The 17181-nt window shown below is 61.7% G+C and overlaps 1 protein-coding gene across 2 annotated transcripts; it reads right to left on the reverse strand.

Annotated features, from left to right (window-relative positions):
* Positions 1-1241: 1241 nt before the first annotated feature.
* Positions 1242-17089, reverse strand: TUBB3 (tubulin beta 3 class III). Of its 2 annotated transcripts, XM_068528369.1 has the most exons (6): positions 12610-17089; positions 11014-11018; positions 9485-9612; positions 4002-4110; positions 3353-3463; positions 1242-2655 (listed from the first exon to the last, which is right to left on the reverse strand). In XM_068528369.1, exons 1-6 carry the CDS (start codon positions 13557-13559, stop codon positions 1580-1582), a joined length of 2379 nt encoding a protein of 792 aa, XP_068384470.1. In that variant the 5' UTR covers positions 13560-17089; the 3' UTR covers positions 1242-1579. The 2 variants fall into 2 exon arrangements, with proteins under 2 accessions (XP_068384470.1, XP_068384469.1); XM_068528368.1 differs by lacking the exons at positions 4002-4110; positions 11014-11018; positions 12610-17089 and having other exon boundaries at positions 9485-9597.
* Between the last annotated feature and the right edge of the window lie 92 nt (positions 17090-17181).

Genomic DNA, 17181 nt, shown 5'->3' on the forward strand with positions numbered 1-17181 from the left:
AAGGCACAGGTTTCCACCCCTCAGGAGAGAGCCTGGGAAGACCGTGGGCCGGGGCACCCAGCCTGAGCACCTGGCTACCGGGAGCACCTTTGTCAGCACCTGGCGGGGGGCTCCAGTCTCTGGGGGTCCCTGAGCCCCTTGAGAACCTGAGCTGTGGACACCCCACCCCGCAGCGCACGGAGGCCGCAGCCCTGTGAAGCTGCCGTGGGCGTGGAGTCGGGGCCTTCACCACCCAGAGAGGAGGGCCCAGTGCGGGGCTCAGACACACACACACAGCAGTCACACTCACTGTAGCCTGGCCGCCTTGCGTGTGAGGTGGGCGAGCAAGCTCTTCAGGGTCAGCCGGGCGACGGGCTTGGAGCTGGCCTGGCCCGGAGCAGGCGCCCGGAAGCATCCGCTCCTGCCAGAGCCCTGGATGCCGGCCCTCTCGGGGCTTCCATTCCCTGGTCCAGATCAGCCCCTTCGGCCTCTCTCTGCCCAGGTATCCACCCAGAAGGGTGGGGTGCAGGGGTGTCCCGGGGGAGCTGGGCTTGATGAGACCCTGGCTTCGAGGGGTGGGGTGTGCGGAGGCCGAGGGCAGAGGGTCTGGGCCCGTCCAGCTCTGCACGGGCTCACCTGGGCCCCGGGCAGGCAGCGCCTCTGGGATTCCACTTCTCTCCCTATATGAGGAGGGGGCGGCCAGGTTTCCCCTTCCAGCGGGACCTTGGACGCCCTGCGGCCACAAGAAACGACCGCCAGGGGGCGCGTGGGCCAGAACTTCGCTCCCAGCCCGGCTGCGCCGGGTGCCGTGCCCACACCTCGCTGACCCGACCCGCCCTTCCCCAGGGCTCAAGCCCCTGCCCTCCAGCACACCACATTTCCCGGGGGAGTCCTCAAGGTCCTCACTCCCCTTTGGGTCTCGGCTGCCTGCCTCTAACGTCTAGCACCCGGATAAGCCAGAGGAAAAGTCTGCAGCACGAGTCACCCTGGAGGGGACTGGGGCTGGTCCCGGGTCGCCTGAGAGCACGCCTGGACTTCCTGCAGCCATGGCCACCTTCTCCAGCGCCACCGCCAGGAGCTCCCCTGCCAGGGGCTGCACCTTGGGACAGCTGCAGTTTCCAAGCACAGGCCCGTCTCAGCCCCCACTGGGAGACAATGACGCTCTGTTCTGCCCCCGCCGCCGGGCCTCCCTGTCTGCCCCTCCTCGCCCCTCTGGCCCCAACTTTCCAGAATAAGAAGCAATCTCCAGCACCAGGCACGGGTATCTGACAGCAATAAATTTATTAAGTATCCCCCCAAAATATAAACACAAACCAGTAAAAAAAACAAAACAAACCATAAAACATCAGGCCTGGAGCTGATAATAAAGCAGAGAGACAAACGGGCCACACAAAATGGATTTGACCTATGGCGGAAGACAGCTGAGAAGACTCACACAGGGCGGGGATGCTGTAAATACTAAAGGACACACACTTGGGAGCCCTAGGGTGACATGACCGGGCCTGGTGGGGTAAAGGGCAGGGGTGTGTCAGGGGCTACATGGCTCAGGGGACAGACCTCTCGGTCCCGGCCGCGGCCACGTCCCACCCCTTCAGCTGCTTCACTTGGGGCCCTGGGCCTCGGATTCCTCCTCATCATCTTCATATATCTCCCCCTCCTCCTCGGCCGTGGCGTCCTGGTACTGCTGGTACTCGGACACCAGGTCGTTCATGTTGCTCTCGGCCTCGGTGAACTCCATCTCGTCCATGCCCTCGCCCGTGTACCAGTGCAGGAAGGCCTTGCGGCGGAACATGGCCGTGAACTGCTCCGAGATGCGCTTGAACAGCTCCTGGATGGCCGTGCTGTTGCCGATGAAAGTGGAGGACATCTTGAGCCCGCGGGGCGGGATGTCGCACACGGCCACCTTCACGTTGTTGGGGATCCACTCCACAAAGTAGCTGCTGTTCTTGCTCTGGATGGCCAGCATCTGCTCGTCCACCTCCTTCATGGACATGCGCCCCCGGAAGACGGTGGCCACGGTCAGGTAGCGCCCGTGGCGGGGGTCGCAGGCCGCCATCATGTTCTTGGCATCAAACATCTGCTGCGTGAGCTCGGGCACCGTCAGCGCGCGGTACTGCTGGCTGCCGCGGGCGGTGAGCGGGGCGAAGCCGGGCATGAAGAAGTGCAGGCGCGGGAAGGGCACCATGTTCACGGCCAGCTTGCGCAGGTCGGCGTTGAGCTGGCCGGGGAAGCGCAGGGAGGTGGTGACCCCGCTCATGGTGGCCGACACCAGGTGGTTGAGGTCCCCGTAGGTGGGCGTGGCCAGCTTGAGGGTGCGGAAGCAGATGTCGTACAGCGCCTCGTTGTCGATGCAGTACGTCTCGTCCGTGTTCTCCACCAGCTGGTGGATGGACAGCGTGGCGTTGTAGGGCTCCACCACCGTGTCCGACACCTTGGGCGAGGGCACCACGCTGAAGGTGTTCATGATGCGGTCGGGGTACTCCTCGCGGACCTTGCTGATGAGCAGCGTGCCCATGCCCGAGCCCGTGCCGCCCCCCAGCGAGTGGGTCAGCTGGAAGCCCTGCAGGCAGTCGCAATTCTCACACTCCTTCCGCACCACATCCAGGACCGAGTCCACCAGCTCGGCACCCTCCGTGTAGTGGCCCTTGGCCCAGTTGTTGCCGGCCCCGCTCTGACCTGGGACGGGGGCAGGGGGACACGGACGGGGTCAGACCTCCAGAGCCTGCCTGAGGGCAACCACGGACACAGCCCTGTGCCTGTTTACCCTCCATGAAGTGGGGTTGCCCGCACCTTCTCACCCCCTCCCTGGCTCTTAGCACAAGCCACACCATGTGGGGAGTCGATCAGCCCTCCCCTCCAGCCCACCCACGCTCTGGCCGGCTGTGCTGGAAGGGTAAACTGCAACCCCCAGAATCCCTTGCAGCCCGGGGTCGGGAGGAGGGTCATGCCCATCAGTTGGGGTGCTGAGCGCTGGGGGGTGGAAGCAGGGTGTGGCCTTCCTCCTGTCACTGTGTGAGCACCCAGGGCCCTGCCGCCAGAGTCACGGGTGTGAGGACAGCTGCGTTGCGTGCTCGTGAGCTGGTGTCCTCTGGAGGCTCTGCTTCTGCCCCCCGCCCCGACCCCCGCCCCCCATCTCTCTAAGGATCCTGTGAGCTCAAGCCTCTGTTTCACACATCGTTCTGCTTGAAATCACAAGTGGTGTCTGTTCCTTGCACAGAACCCTTTCTCTGGGACTCTGTCCCAAGCTGCAAATTGGGGAGATCAGATCTGCTCTGCAGGGTCACAGGCAGGGGTGACTCTGCCCTTGTTTCTGTTGATCTGGGTTTGCCGGCAGTGGGGTCCACCAGGAGAGGCTGGGGCAGGGGAAACTTACCGAAGATGAAGTTGTCAGGCCTGAAGAGGTGCCCGAAGGCCCCAGACCGGACGCTGTCCATGGTTCCAGGCTCCAGGTCCACCAGGATGGCCCGAGGCACATACTTGTGAGCTGAGGGCAGAGGGGTGGGTTACGTGGGTCACAGAAGCTAGGCGCCCCTCCTGCCCCCTAAGTCCTGCCCCGGACTGCCAGCCTCGTGCTCTCACCCTAAGAGCTCAGACTCTGGGGTCAGAGAGGCAGGAGCCATGTGTGAAAAGGGAGTCCTGGTTGACATCCGGACAGCCAGGACCAAATCCCATGTCTACGTGGGCAGGTTAATATTTTGCCAGTTCACTAAAGACACCATTTCGCACCAGTTGCTGAGTAGCCCCTGCTCGACCTCTCCAGGTAACCCCTGCTCTGGACCCTCCCATGGGCCTCCTGAAGGGGCCTTTGGGACCCTGCCCAGCCCTGGCCATTCCACCGGACTGTGCGTGTGTCTCATGGCCATTAAACACATTTGACTCTCGCTAGGGTTATTAGGGTCCCTTGTCTTTATTCTGTGAGTCTCTGGTTGCACCTGCCAGCCAACCGAAAGGAGGGCAGCGATGCTGGGCCCCAGCAGTCAAGGTCCCCCCACCCCACCCCTCGGTCCAGGATGGGGGCTCACAAGAGGCCTCGTTGTAGTAGACGCTGATGCGCTCCAGCTGCAGGTCCGAATCCCCTACATAATTGCCACTGGGGTCTATCCCGTGCTCGTCGCTGATGACCTCCCAGAACTGCAGGGGGAACGGAGGGGTCAGTAGGTGGTCGTGACCCCCACCAGGCCCCTTCCCTCCCGTAGCCTTGAAGCCCCGGTACAAAATTAGGGGCTTGGTCCCAAAGCCTGCACTAGGCCTTTGAGTGACTTTGAAAAAGAGCCCCTAGCTCTGTCGTCTGTAAGAAAATTGTCATAATAAATATGCATGTCCATGGAGACCAGAGCTTTCAGGGTGGTTCAGGGCTCAACTGACACAGACCCGGGCCCCCAGACCCGGCTCTGCACTTGGTGACCAGGGGCCTTGGGCAGTCCACTTCTCCATGAGTAATAAACACCCTCTTGGGGTGTTTCTTTTTTAACTCTCTCCTTTCAGATGAGAAAGCTGAAGCACAGAGAAGGTAAGTGCTGGAGACAGGGTCCAGGATATGCGTGCCCCTCAGTGTCGAGGCAAAGATGTCCAGTGACAGGGCCTGGCAGCGTCCAGCCCATCAGCAGCCTCAGCCAACAGGAACCACAGGGGCCTGAGTGGGGACTCACTTGCCTGGGGTTACCCAGCCTGGCCAAGCTGAGACGGCACAGCCCCAGCTTCAAGGGCTCACTCTGCCCCCGGCCTCCTGCCCTGCTCGCCCTGGGCAGGAACCTACCGCGCTTCTCTCAGGACTGGGGCAGGGCAGGACCACCCCTTCCCAGCTGCGTGACCTTGGGCAGGTCCTGCAGATTCTCTGTGCCTCCGTGGCCTCACCCGTTCAGTGGGCCAGGTTGTTGTGAGAATAAAGCAAGTTACTCTGCACAGAGCCTGTGAATGGTGAGTGCCGTGTGGGATTATTAGCACGCAAAGACACCCGCCCTGGGTGAAGGGAAGGCTGCACAGTGCTCTGTGCTCGCCCCAGGGGCACTTCCAGGCTGTCTCAGAGCACAGCTGCCCATGCAGGCTGGAGATCGTGGTCACACACCGTGTGACTGACCAGTGCCCCTCCCGTTTGCCCCTCAGGGTTGGGGTGACTCAGAAGAATGGGTGTGAAAGCCCCAAGAAGCAAAGGGCCTCTACATATGGGTCATGTGCTGGGGAAAGGACTGCTCAGTGAGAAAAGCAGTTAGAAATCAGTTTTCACGTGCGCATCTATATATAGATGTCTCTGACAGACATTCAAAAATCTGCTCCTGGCAGCCGTGCCTGAGAGTGGTCCTGGGTGGGGGGAGAGGCTTTGACACTGCACACCATTTGGTTCTTTGGGAATTTTTGTCATGTGCACGTTAACTTCTCAAAAAAAAAAAAAAACCAAAAAAGATTAGTTAAAAATTTAAAAAATCTTAAAACCTGAAAAGTATGAACAGAAGAATCTTGGCATTTCACCCAGAGAGACTATTATCAGAGGTCAGCTCTCAGCAAGGGTGGGGGCTGGACTTCTTCCTCCTTTGTGTGTTTTTGTCATTGATAAGTTTTCTTCTTTTTTTCTGCATTAAGTGTGTATTAACGCTGTAATTAGAGGTGTCACTGAGGCATTCAGGGCCTGATCAGAGCTTCCTCCCACTGCTTGGTTCCCCAAGCCCTCCTCAGGAGAGTGTGAGCCGGGGGCCTTGGCCCCCACAGCCCTGGAACACCCCAGACCTCTGGCTTCAGAGACACCCACAGCCCCTGTAGAGAAGGGATGAGCTTGAGATGGCAAGTGCGGGAGGGGCAGAGAGTGACTCAGCCACCGAGCCACCAACACATCTATGGAAAGTTCTCTGGACCCCGCTATGGAATGCATAGGCTTCCAGGAGGCAGCAGACCAGAGTGAGTGCAGACTCCAGCACTGGCCAGTGTGTGCCAGTGACTCCACCTCTCAGGACCTCCATTTTCTCATCTGTAAAGTGGACATAATATGATACCCACTTCAAGTGGTCAACTCAAGGCCTGACACATAAAAGCAGTCAGCAAATGTTGGCCTCACCAAATTAAAAGGCCTTAGATGTTATTTAAATTTGTAAAGTCATATTCACTGATAAATAAAATAAAATCAATATACTTTGGAATATTGTGTTGCAATAAAAGATCATCACTTGTATGAGCAGATCTCCAAGGCACACCCTTAGGGGAAAAGGCACATTGCAGTGATATACAGAGTAAAAGCAAAAATCTCGCAGCAGATGCTATATTTTTTATACATAGGTGCATATGCCCAGAAGATGGACTAGAATGGTGGAAAATACTTGTCCTGCCTGAAGAGAGGGACCGAGAGGGGTGAGGTGCTCACATGGGCACTTTAGCCTTATCTGCAATGTTTCAACTTTTTAGAAGGAGAATATGTTAATAATAGCTTTTGTAGTTAAAACAAATACGAATTGTAATTTAAAATAATAAAAACTTAGTAGAATATATTATATATACAGATCATATAACATTTAATAAATAACAAAATACTATTTTATAAATTAAAGAATAATTATGATCATCACTACAGATGAGAAAACTGCCAGATGGCGCGTGGACCCCAGGGTCCAGGCCAGGGCTCCTATTTCAGACCCCACGGTTTTGTCTCGAGCTGGGGGCGTGCGGCGCGGCGCTGTCCGTGGTGCTGACCTTTCCGGCGCCTACGCTCGTGGGCGGGGGAGGTGGCGGGGCGCGCGCAGGAGCCCAAGGCAAGAGGGGTGCAGTGGCTCCCGGGAGGGAGGGCTGGCCGACTGGGGGCCGTTAAGCCCCTCTAGGACCCCATGCCCCTCCCCGGCCCGTGCACAGCGAGCACCGACAGGACCCAACTGGGAGGGGCGGGGGGGGGGGGGGGAGGTGGTGGTGCGGAAACCAGAAATTCCTCTTCCCATTGGCTGTCAGGGCCAGGGCCCGCCCTTCCGAGGCCCCGCCCAGCGGCCGAGAGGCTGGGCGCAGACAAAGGCTCCAGGACGGCCCTGCCCCCCTAGGGGAGGAGGGTGGGGTTCCCAGACTCTTCGCCCCACTGTGGGAGCTGGGGGCTCCCTGCCCATCCTGATGTGTCCACACAGGCCTAGATTCAAACTCCTGCCCTGTCCCTCCCAGGCGTTTTTTTTATCCTTGGGGGAAGGGCGACACCCAATCCCACCGCAGCCTCGAGAGGTGCAGCGCCCAACACGTAGTGGTCATTGTCACGAGTCATAAATGCTGTCATGTCACCTCTCACGAGAGCCGTGCTCTCTCTTGGCCCCGATCGCCCTGACCTCCCTCCATAACTTCCACTCCCATCCCCACCCGCAGCCAGGCCCTCCCCCAAGTGGGCGGCCCGCCCCCAAGCAGGGGAAGCAGCCCCTCTTGCCCACCCCAGTCAGCTACTGCTGGTGATGGGCGAAAAAAGTTTGCTATCCCTCCACCAGGAGGCCACAACCAGTACGGAAGCTGGAAACAAAAATGGCCAAGGAACGCCTGCCTGTCCACAGGGCAGGTGCTGGGCGCCGGGGCAGGCAAATCCCCACACACGCTGTGAGCGCGTCCAGTTTGGTTCTGGAGATTTTCCAGGGCAGGGAGGCCGGAAGGAAACCACTAGACTGCTTCCATTGGTCACTGCAAAGGGCAGCGGTTGAAAAGGAAGAAACGATCCCCCTCCCCCCAAATCCACCACTCTCTCTTTTGCATTGTTAAAAAGGATCAGATATTAGTTTTAAAAACAAACAAGAGTTAAGGAAATTAAGCCAAAATGAATAAAAAGTAATGAGCAAACCCAAGGGCCACTGCACTTGAAGCAGGAAAAATCTCTGCGGAGGCCACTGTCCAGCACTCGGGCCGCTGCCTCTGCCCTGCCCCCCACCCCTGGGGCTGCAGCTGGGCATGAACATGCCCTTGCCTGATCCGTGCCGGTCCAGCCATAGAAGGAAGCCCCGTGACAGGATCACCACTCCCACAGGCTCATGGTGGGACTCAGGCTGCCCTGCTTCCCTTCAGTGACCCCTGACTATCGGAGGAGCAGATGCTCAGGGCAGGCCTGGCCCCTGTGACCACATTAATGAGCCCATGGCCCCTTCTGCCCGTCCAGGGCAGCTGTCAGTGACAGCCCCCAGAGCCCTGATTTAATTTGAGGCCTTGGTCCCTCAGGCCTCCCCTCCCCCAGCCCCTTCCTCTGGCAGGCACAGCTGTCTCCTCGGTGATTAGGGTGTCTCCCCACTATGCCCTCCCCCCCATGTGAGGCGCCTCCACCCTAGAGCCCAAGTTGCAATTTACATCTCAGCCACGTGGCTGCCCCAGCCCTGTTGTAATTAGCTTTTTGTTCTTGCCCGGTTTCCATGGCAACAGCCTCCAGAGGAAGCCTTTCCTGGCCCCTTCCCCTCCAGGACCTGTCTCCTCCCACTGCCTCCTTGGGGAACCAGCTAGACACCATCCCTCGCTGGGTCCCTGGCCTTGGTGCTGACAAAGCAACCCGCCCCCCCCCCCCATATTGTTCTGAGGAGAGCACAGGGGGCAGCAGGCCGCACCCACCCAGCCTGAGCCCTGCGCTGGGCATCTGCAGAGACTGAGAGCCGGAGGGTGGAGAGGCTCTGTCTCCACTTGCTGTGTGACCTTGGGCAAGGGACAGCTACCCTGGACTTAGGGATGGGACACCTGCCTCCTGGGTTCGGCTGGGGATGACGCCATCCCCTTCCCGCCTCAGTTCCAACATCTGTGAGGTGGGCTAACAATGGAGGGGAGGGGCCTAGTGGTGAAGTAGCTCTCGACCCCACCCGCCCACCCCGGCTTTGTTCCCACGTCCGACCCCGAGACTCGCGGTCCCTACGTGGGTTTGATCCAACCCTGTGGCGAGGGGCGACAGGTTGCCCAGGCAGGGCTACGCTGAGGGAGAGTCCAGTCCTCGACCAAGGTCATCCCGAGTCCGGGCCCAATGCCTCCCCCAACAAAGGAAAAGGGTGGGGCCAGGAAGCTGAGGGTGGTCACAGCTAGGCGGGGGCACGCGGGCGGCTCTGGACGCTTGGAGGGTACCAAGTCACTGGCGTGCCGGGGTGGGGGGGATCATTACGGCTTCGCGGGGGGCCCCACCCAAACCTGCCCACCCCACCCATCTCGCCCGAGGCTGCATTGTGACCCCAGAGAAGAGGGCCACGCCCAGCCAGAGCCCCCCCGCCCCACCCCGCACCTGCAGCGGCGGGTGGATGGAGCGTAGAGGCTGACCTGCGCTGTGCTCCCGCAGGCCCGAGGTAAGCCCGGTAGGGGCAGAGGAAAGGCGGGGGTGGGAATGGCAGAGGGGACGACCCGGCGTCCCGGCAGCCCGCAGCGAGGGCCAGCCCATCCTTCTCTTCTAGGCTTCGCAGTGGCGAGTGAGGCTCGGGGTGCGGCTCTGCGCGCACCGCCTCCCTGCTTCCCTCCCCCCGGGGACCGGCTCGAGGGGTAGGCGGGGGGGACCCGGGATGCGCGCCGGGTGCGGGGCCCGGCGCAGGGGGGCGGCGCGCGGCCTCACCTTGGCCCCGATCTGGTTGCCGCACTGGCCGGCCTGGATGTGCACGATCTCCCTCATGCTCGGTGCGTGTGGCGGGCGGCTGCGGGACGCAGGCGGACGCGCTGGGGCCGGGGCTGGCTGCGGAGGATCTGCCGCCCCCGCCGCCCGCTCTTATAGGCTGGGCCCCGCCCGCCGCGCCCGGCCTGGCGTCATCGCGCGCGGCCAATCCGGGGACGCCGCCGCAGAATGCGGCAGGGCTGCAGCATCAGCACCGCGCATCCCCGCTCCACCGCGCGCTGCAGCGCCTCCTCCCGCCGCCCCAGGGGTCTGGGGGCCGCGCACCCGAAAGGAGGGGCTGGCGAGCTCCGGGGAGGACAATAGAAGCCCCCTTGGCCCTCGGCCCCAGCCCCGGCTGCCGTCTCTATCCCACCCCAGCGGCAGCCTCACCCCTGGGCTTTGCGAGGAGGGTCTTTTCTTGTCCACACCTGTGTAGGGACCAACCCCATCTCCCACCCCGAAAGGCCAACATGGACGCCTCCCAGCTCCCTGTCTTGTGTCGCGAAGGGGCAGACCAGGTACTCTGAGCTTTGCCGGGTCCCCTAATGGCGGGGTGGCCAGGAAAAGGCTGCAGCAGGCACCGACTTCTCAACAGAAGAAAGAAATCATGGAGCAGGGATCCCAAACGTCTGAGTCAGAAGGGCTGTGAGTGCAGGAGGGTGGCGGTGGGTTGCTATGGCATCTCAGTTTTACTGTTCTTCTCTGCACTGGGGGATGCCACCTGCCCCTTCTTCCCCAGGGGGCTGCCATGAGATTCCAAATGGACCTAGCAGGTGGGGCTGCTTTGTACCCCTGCCAGGCACAGCACCTGGCATGTAGCTGCTGCTCAGTGGACGTCGGTGTCAGGAATTGTCATAAGGCCACAAACAAGCCAGGCACAGAACTGACGGGGGGGTGGGGCAGTGGTTTCTGTCTGACTCACTCTCCCTGATGTCACCTGTACCCCTGGAGTCTTGGTCCAAGTGAGGCCAAGGAAATTCGGTGGGCTGGGGGAGCTACGTAGGGAGATGGTGTGCGCATAAGGGAGAGAAGGGAGGCGGTGAAGTGGGCACGCAGTTCAGAGGCTGGACGACCCACTGGCCTAGCGGTCTGCTGGGGTCAGACGTTATAGTGAAGCCGCCTGTCATAAAGTCCTCCTGATATTTCAGTAACAAAATCCTCAGGAGGGGTCTCGGCCACAGCGTGCGGACCTGTTCCTGTCCGTGCGTTCACACTGCTTGTGTGGTGTGGCTGTGTGCGCGACCCTCTCTCTCTCCTCTTGCAGCTTCCCCAGCTTGGCAAGTCTAGAAATGGGCCTTTTGTTCTCGAGAGACGCCCTCCCTCACAACACGTCCATGATGTGGCTTTCTGTGGTTGGCTTCCAGCCGCCTGGGGCCCCTCCCTGTCCCCGTTCAGGGGGTCCTGGTGAGCGTTTGGCTCTTCCCTGGAGCTGGCTGCGCCTCCCTGTTGAGCAAAGGAAGAAGCTTTGCATCCTGTTGACCAGGACCCATCACCCGCCCTGCCGCCCTGCAGGATGGCATCGGGCCAAGCCAGCTCCCCCTCCATCCCCAGAGGGCTCTGGTGCCCGGCTCGAGGCTGACTCATCATCCTGTCTCCCAGCAAAAGCCGGCCCTGCTGGGAACCAGCTCCCAGCTCCGAGGTCAGCAGTCAGGGCTGGAGCTGCCAGTGGTGGGCGGGCAGGAACTGGCCGGGACAGGGCTCGGGTGGCTGGCCAGGGGGCGGCAGGGGCTGCAGGCATTACTAGACCTGCCTTGGATTTGGCTGGTACCATCACTGTTCCTCCACTGAGCCTATACCAGGAAGGGGGTCGAATGTATGCTGTGTCTGTGGAGGAACCGGGTGGGAACTCAGCCCAGGGTCGCAGCAGAGGGAGGGCCCAAGGGCTCCCAGCATCAGGCAGCACGGTCCACCCCAGAGGCCCACTCCCCTGGGGCTTGGACACCCCTGCAGCCCCTGGACAGCCTCACCCCATTCTGGGCAGCCTTGCCTCACACTCCCCAGGGCTGGTGGAGCCCTGACCCTCCTCCCAGAAGGGCAGTACTTGGAAGAGAGCAGACCCCAGCCTCCGGGCCACCCTGCCGCTGGACGAGGCAGGGATATGGACGAGGGGCTGCGGGACTGGGCCGAGAGAGGGCCACGTTCTGGCCAGGGTCACACATGGGTTACTGTGGTCCTGCTTGTGCTGCAGTTGAGGGCGCCTGGACAGTGTTGGGGGTCTTGTCACCATGGTGGTGACTGGGGGCAGGGCAGCTGCTGCCCTTCCGCCAGTTGCTCTGGGCTGGGGTTTGCACCCCAGAGAGAAAGCAAAGACACAGGATCGAGTGGGTGTGGTCAGGTCCTCCACCCTCTCCCCCAGGTGGGGCTGTGGTTTCCTCACCTGGGCAGGCCAGCCACGGTTTCTGGCCAGTTCCTGAGACTTCCTTCCTTCCTTCCCCTCTTCAGCCCCGCCCCCATTCCTCCACCTCAAGCTTCAAGCAGCTTCTGGAAGGAGGCAAGACAGATGGCAAGGAGGCTGCACCAAACATAGAATTTATTACTAGACTGCTTCCTGGCCCCAGGAGCCTGGGTACTGGTCCCCGATTCAGGCCGATGGCCCCTGCTTCACCCAGAGCAGGTGTTGGCCGGCACTGTCTGCCGGGGGCGTGCGGTGTCGACAGATGGGCTGAGCCCTGGCTCTCCGGTCACCACTGAGCCTTAGAAGAGAGGAGCCCCGCCCTCCCACCTTGCTCCACGCCTTCCTCCTTGCTGGTCACGAAGTCCTTGGAGCAGCACTGCCGACAGCTTTTGCCACCACGCTGCACATCCCAGTGGGCGGGGTGGCGGGGAGGCAGTCCCCAGAGTGGGTGCGGCGGGTCTCTGGATGAGGGGGGACTCTAGAGACGTGGGCAGTGCCCCGCCGTCTCCCCAGCCTCCTCCATCCCCGACAGCTCCTCCTGGAGCTTCGTGCCATTCCTCTCTCGGGCCCCAGAGGGTCTGTGCGTCCACACCTTCAGAGGTGGCCTAGCCCGTCCTCTCTGCCAAGGGACTGCCCCGGCCACCCAGGGCTTGGGCCGCACAACAGCACCCCCTCCCTCTGCCCAGCAGCTCACCAGGAGCCCTGCAGCACCTCTTGGAGCGTCTTCCGGAGCTCCTGGCTGCGGAAGGCGTAGATGAGAGGGTCCACGATGGCGTTGCAGATGATGAGGGTGAGGAAGAGGTTGAAGTTCTTGAAGACGCAGCCACAGGTGGGGTGTTGAGGGCAGAGGACGATGAGCGAGAGGTGGAGGAAGAAGGGGCCCCAGAAGAGGAAGAAGGTGCCCAGCAGGATGGTGAGGGTGGCCGCGCCCTTGAGGCCGAAGCCCTGCTGGGTGGAGTGCTGCCTCTTGTGGAGCCGGGCAATGCCCCGGGCGTGCTGGCATGCCCAGGCCAGCATGTGGACGTACAGCACCGCCATGAGCGCCAGCATGGCTACAAAGAAACTTACGAGACACAGCAGGACTGCCGCGTGGTTGTAGTAGGCGATGAAGAGGGTGCTGGCGAGGACGCTGGCCACCCAGATGGCCGCGATGGCCCGCCACGCCCTGGGCAGCGTCACGAGGCTGTGGTACCGCAGGGCGTAGAAGATGGAGATGTAGCGGTCCACGGCGATGGCGCCCAGGAAGCAGAGGCTGGACACCATGGAGCTGCAGATGAGCACATCAATGACGTCGTCCAGCTGCTGCACCACGGCAGCCCGAGGGGCCACGGCGCCGGCCTCCAGCAGCAGCATGACGGCCGTCTCCAGCACGTTGCTGACGCTCACAAGCAGGTCGGACACGGCCAGGCAGCAGATGAAGTAGTACATGGGCGAGTGCAGGTTGCGGTTCTTGATGATGGCGGCCACCACCAGCACGTTCTCCACGAGACTCACCAGCCCCAAGCTGAGGAACAGCCCTTCGGGAACGGACACCTCCAGGCACTGGGGCCCCGTCTGGTTGGTGGCCAGCCCGAGGCGGGGGGTGGCTGGAGACGTGGAGTTGAGGGAACCCAGCAGCTGCCTCTGGGGGCCGAGCACTGGCATCGTCCTGCCAGGGAGCAGGAAGAGGTCCTTGCTCTCAGGGTCCCGCTCAACTCATGGCTCCACCGGGAGGCCCCTCACACTCCGTCCTCCGGGGCTGGACAAATGTCGGCCCAGGCGCGGCCCCAGGCCTCTCCACCAGAGTCCAGTCACTTCCCAGCCAGGACCCCAAGCTCCCAGTTGCCGGCCCTATGGGCTCAGTGTCCCTCTCCTGGTCCTCAGTGCACCTCCCCTCTTCCCTGGAGGTGCGGTCGCCCAGATCCGGACATTTCTAGGCCTCTTGCTACCTCCGGTCCTACGAGACCTCCTGCCTTCCTCAGCATCTTTAAAGTCATCCGCAGAGCCCCTCCTCCTGAGGGCGGCACCGTGACGGGCGTGTGCCCGGCTGCAGCGTGAGGGCTGCCGCTAGATGGCGCAGCTGGCACCCGGGCCTGTCCCGGCTGCTTGGCGCTCAGACCACTGCAGGCAGTCTGGCCAGCCGCGCCCGTGCTCAGCCCACCTCCCCTCCAGGTGTCGCGGGCACGGGAGTTCCGCTCCGGACCTGCCTCTGAGACTTGCACACACACACACACACACACACACACACACACACACACGCACGCACCCCGCCTGCCCCACGTTAAATGCTGACTGAAGGCGGCCCTGCCCCAAGGACCCCCAGCCGAGCCAGCACTCTGTCACTAAAGAGGGCCCGGTGCCGACGACAAAAGCCTCCTCTGAGGGCGGGGTGGGCGTGGACCGCGGGGCCGGCCCCTCACGGGTTGGGGAAGTCAGGCGGGCCGAGGGTCTGGTGCTCTGAAGGCGCTGGGCTGTGATGTTCCCGTTTGGGTCCGTCCTGTGCCCCCCACCAGACGGGGGAGGGCGCACCTGCTCACCAGCGTCAGCTCCCTTCCCTGCCCTTGACGACTCACACGGCCCTTTCCCCCTTTGCCTCCGCTGGTGCTATTTATTGAAGCGCGTCGTACATGAGAGTACACGAATCATAAACATGCAGGTTGGTGCACACCTCATCCAAATACAGCCGGGAAAGCAGCACCCAGTCAGTCAGTCAATCAAACACTGACTGCACCAGACCCTCTGGGGTGTCCTCCCGGCCCCACCCATCGGTTACCTTTGCCTGTTTTGGAGCCTGATACGTGTGGACTCTGGACCCTTCCTCACTCAGCACTGAGACACCCTCGCGGCCGCACGCAGCGGTCGGTCGTTAACGCGCAGGCCGCGTGGGCGTTTGGGTGGCCCCCGTCCGTCACAGACACTGCTGCTGGGTGACACACGGGTGGGACCGCATGGTCAGAGGCACACCTTCAGCTCTGGTAGATTCCGCCAAACCGTTTTACACCCTGGTGGACCTGTTCGCCTGTTTCTGGCCATGCACGAGCCCCCACCCGCCACGTACAGGAGGGTGGAAGGAAGGGCCTTGCCTGGGCTCCGCAGGAACCAGGGCGCCCCACCTCCTGGTGGAGAACCCCAAAGGGAACAAAGGGTCCCAGGGCAGGACCACGAGGCAGAGTCACGGTGGGGGCGGTGCTGGCCCCGCTGCCCTGAACCCCGGCGTCTCTGCCCCGTGAGTCCCAGGACTCCCTGGCCGCCGGGCGAGCAGTGTCCTGCCTCTAGCTTACGTGTCATCACGGCTCCATCAATGAGGCCTTTGAGACTGCCGTGCCTCCCCAGACCCAGCGCCCCCAGCCTGAGACTTCAAAGGCCAGGAGAACTGCGGGGCCTTTGCCATGAGACCACAGCCCTCTTCCTGGGGAGGCCTCGAGACTCCCTGTCTGGTTCTCACCCCGAGGGAGGGGGACAGCAGGTACAGCTGAGCTGCGATTGGTCACAGGCCTGGGAAACGTCCACGTGAAACCACAGCTAACCCTGCGGCCAGTCCTACCCGCTTGATCTCTAGTGCCCCCGGAAGAAAGCAAGTGAGGACTGGCCAGACAGGCGGTGGGGGGTACGGCCACCCCCTCAGAGGACATACCACATGAGACCATGTGCCGACCACTCACGAGGCTGTGAGGGCAGCAACTGTCTCAGTGCTGGGTCCCCAGCACCAGAACAGGGTCAGGCCCGCAGCACACAAAGGCTCAGCATGTAAGGGAGCTCATGGGAGCTGGAGCCCGACGAGCTGCTGCCTGCAGAGCCAAGGGGCAGCCCTGTCTAGCCACAGCCATGCCGAGGAGGCCTTCCTTTATGGGGGTCCCCCGACGGCAGCCACGGGGAGTGCAGCCAGCCCCCCTGCCCCCTCCCCTCACCAAGGAGAGATCTCAGGAAGACCTGGCCCAGAGCTGGGTCATAGGTTCTGGGTTCCAGGGTTGTCCAGTTTCCTTTAACTTGGGGAAAGGAGGGGCTTTTGTGCCCACCCTTTGGTGCCCATGCTGAAGACCTGAGGTGGAGTGTGACCTGATGGGAAAGAGCACAACCCATCAGCAATCCATGAGCAGCGCAAGGCCTGAGTGGTCAGTTGAGCCTTTACAGTAGGTGCCTAGATGTGAGGGCCCTGGCTGTCTTCTCACCCCCATTAGACGGAGCAGCATGACTGAGCACTGGGTGGGCAGCAGGCCTGGGGGTGGTGAGCAGTTTCATCACTTCCTGGGCCCAGCCTCTGCTTCACTATCCCCAGGACACTGGCTCTTCATTTTAAAGTTTGATTCCTGGTTGCAAGATGGCTGCTGTAGCTCCACACATCACATCCTCACCTAAATGTATTTAAGGTTGGAAGAGGTAGGGTGCCAAGCTCTCCTTGCTTGCCTGTCATTTTCAGAGATCAAACCCCTTCCCAGAAGACGCCCAGCAGACTGTCTTACTTGCTGAAGTTCATCACAGGCTACCCTGGTGGGGACCATGTGGTTCTAGGGCAGGCTCAGTCTCTGAGCTGGCTGTGGATGGTGGGAGGGGTAACCACATCTGCAGGGCCCTGTCCTTGCCACGGGTGTTCAAGGCACAGAGGCACCCCCGACTTGGGAACAGCTGGAAGGATGACCTCACAGGCCTCTGCAGTAGGTGAGCCCACATCACGATCAGGATGCCACAGACTTCCTGGAAGATGGGCCAACGGACCAGGACTTGGGTGCATGCTGACGAGAGATGGCTGGGTCACGCTTCCTGCCACACTGACCAGCCTGGGGCCCCAATCACACCCTGGAGCACACGGGCAGCCTCTGTGGGTAGAGGTCAGGGCTGGGAGGGTGCCCAGTGTACAGAGTAGCATGTGGGGCTCACAACCTTGGTGGCCTGGATCCTTCCAGAACCAAACAGGATCCTTAGTCACAGGCAGCCCGTGTGGTTCTGAGCTGTCACTCAAGAGCACCAGGTCCCATCCCTTCACCCTCCCCAGCCCGCTGTCCGTTCACCCCTGGACCAAGTGCCCCCCAGTCTCTGCCACGTACACCCCCCAGAGCTGCCAAGACGAGCGTCCTTTCCAAAGCACACCTCTCGGCCTCCCCACTGACGGCGCTCCCGGAAGCGAGCGTGGAGTCTGGCTCTGCGATGCCCCAGGCCGGCAGGGCAGCGGCGGGGAGGGCCTGCCCGGGGCTGGGGCTCGGCCGTGAGTGGCCGCGGGCCACACTCTTGGGGAGCCTTGCGGGGTGTGCGGATCTGGGGGCGCCGACCGCAGCGCCCGGAAAGAAGAGCT

The sequence above is a fragment of the Eschrichtius robustus genome, chromosome 19 (assembly GCF_028021215.1).
Source record: "Eschrichtius robustus isolate mEscRob2 chromosome 19, mEscRob2.pri, whole genome shotgun sequence".
NCBI lineage: Eukaryota > Metazoa > Chordata > Mammalia > Artiodactyla > Eschrichtiidae > Eschrichtius > Eschrichtius robustus.

Excerpts from the sequence above, each read along its gene's own strand:
- TUBB3 (XM_068528369.1), bottom strand. The coding sequence starts at position 13,559 with ATGCCAGTGCTCGGCCCCCAGAGGCAGCTGCTGGGTTCCCTCAACTCC. Across the intron at positions 3,464-4,001 it reads CTACTACAACGAGGCCTCTT|CTCACAAGTATGTGCCTCGG; the intron begins GTGAGCCCCCAT and ends CTCTGCCCTCAG. Across the intron at positions 2,656-3,352 it reads GCCTGACAACTTCATCTTCG|GTCAGAGCGGGGCCGGCAAC; the intron begins GTAAGTTTCCCC and ends CCCCCGTCCCAG.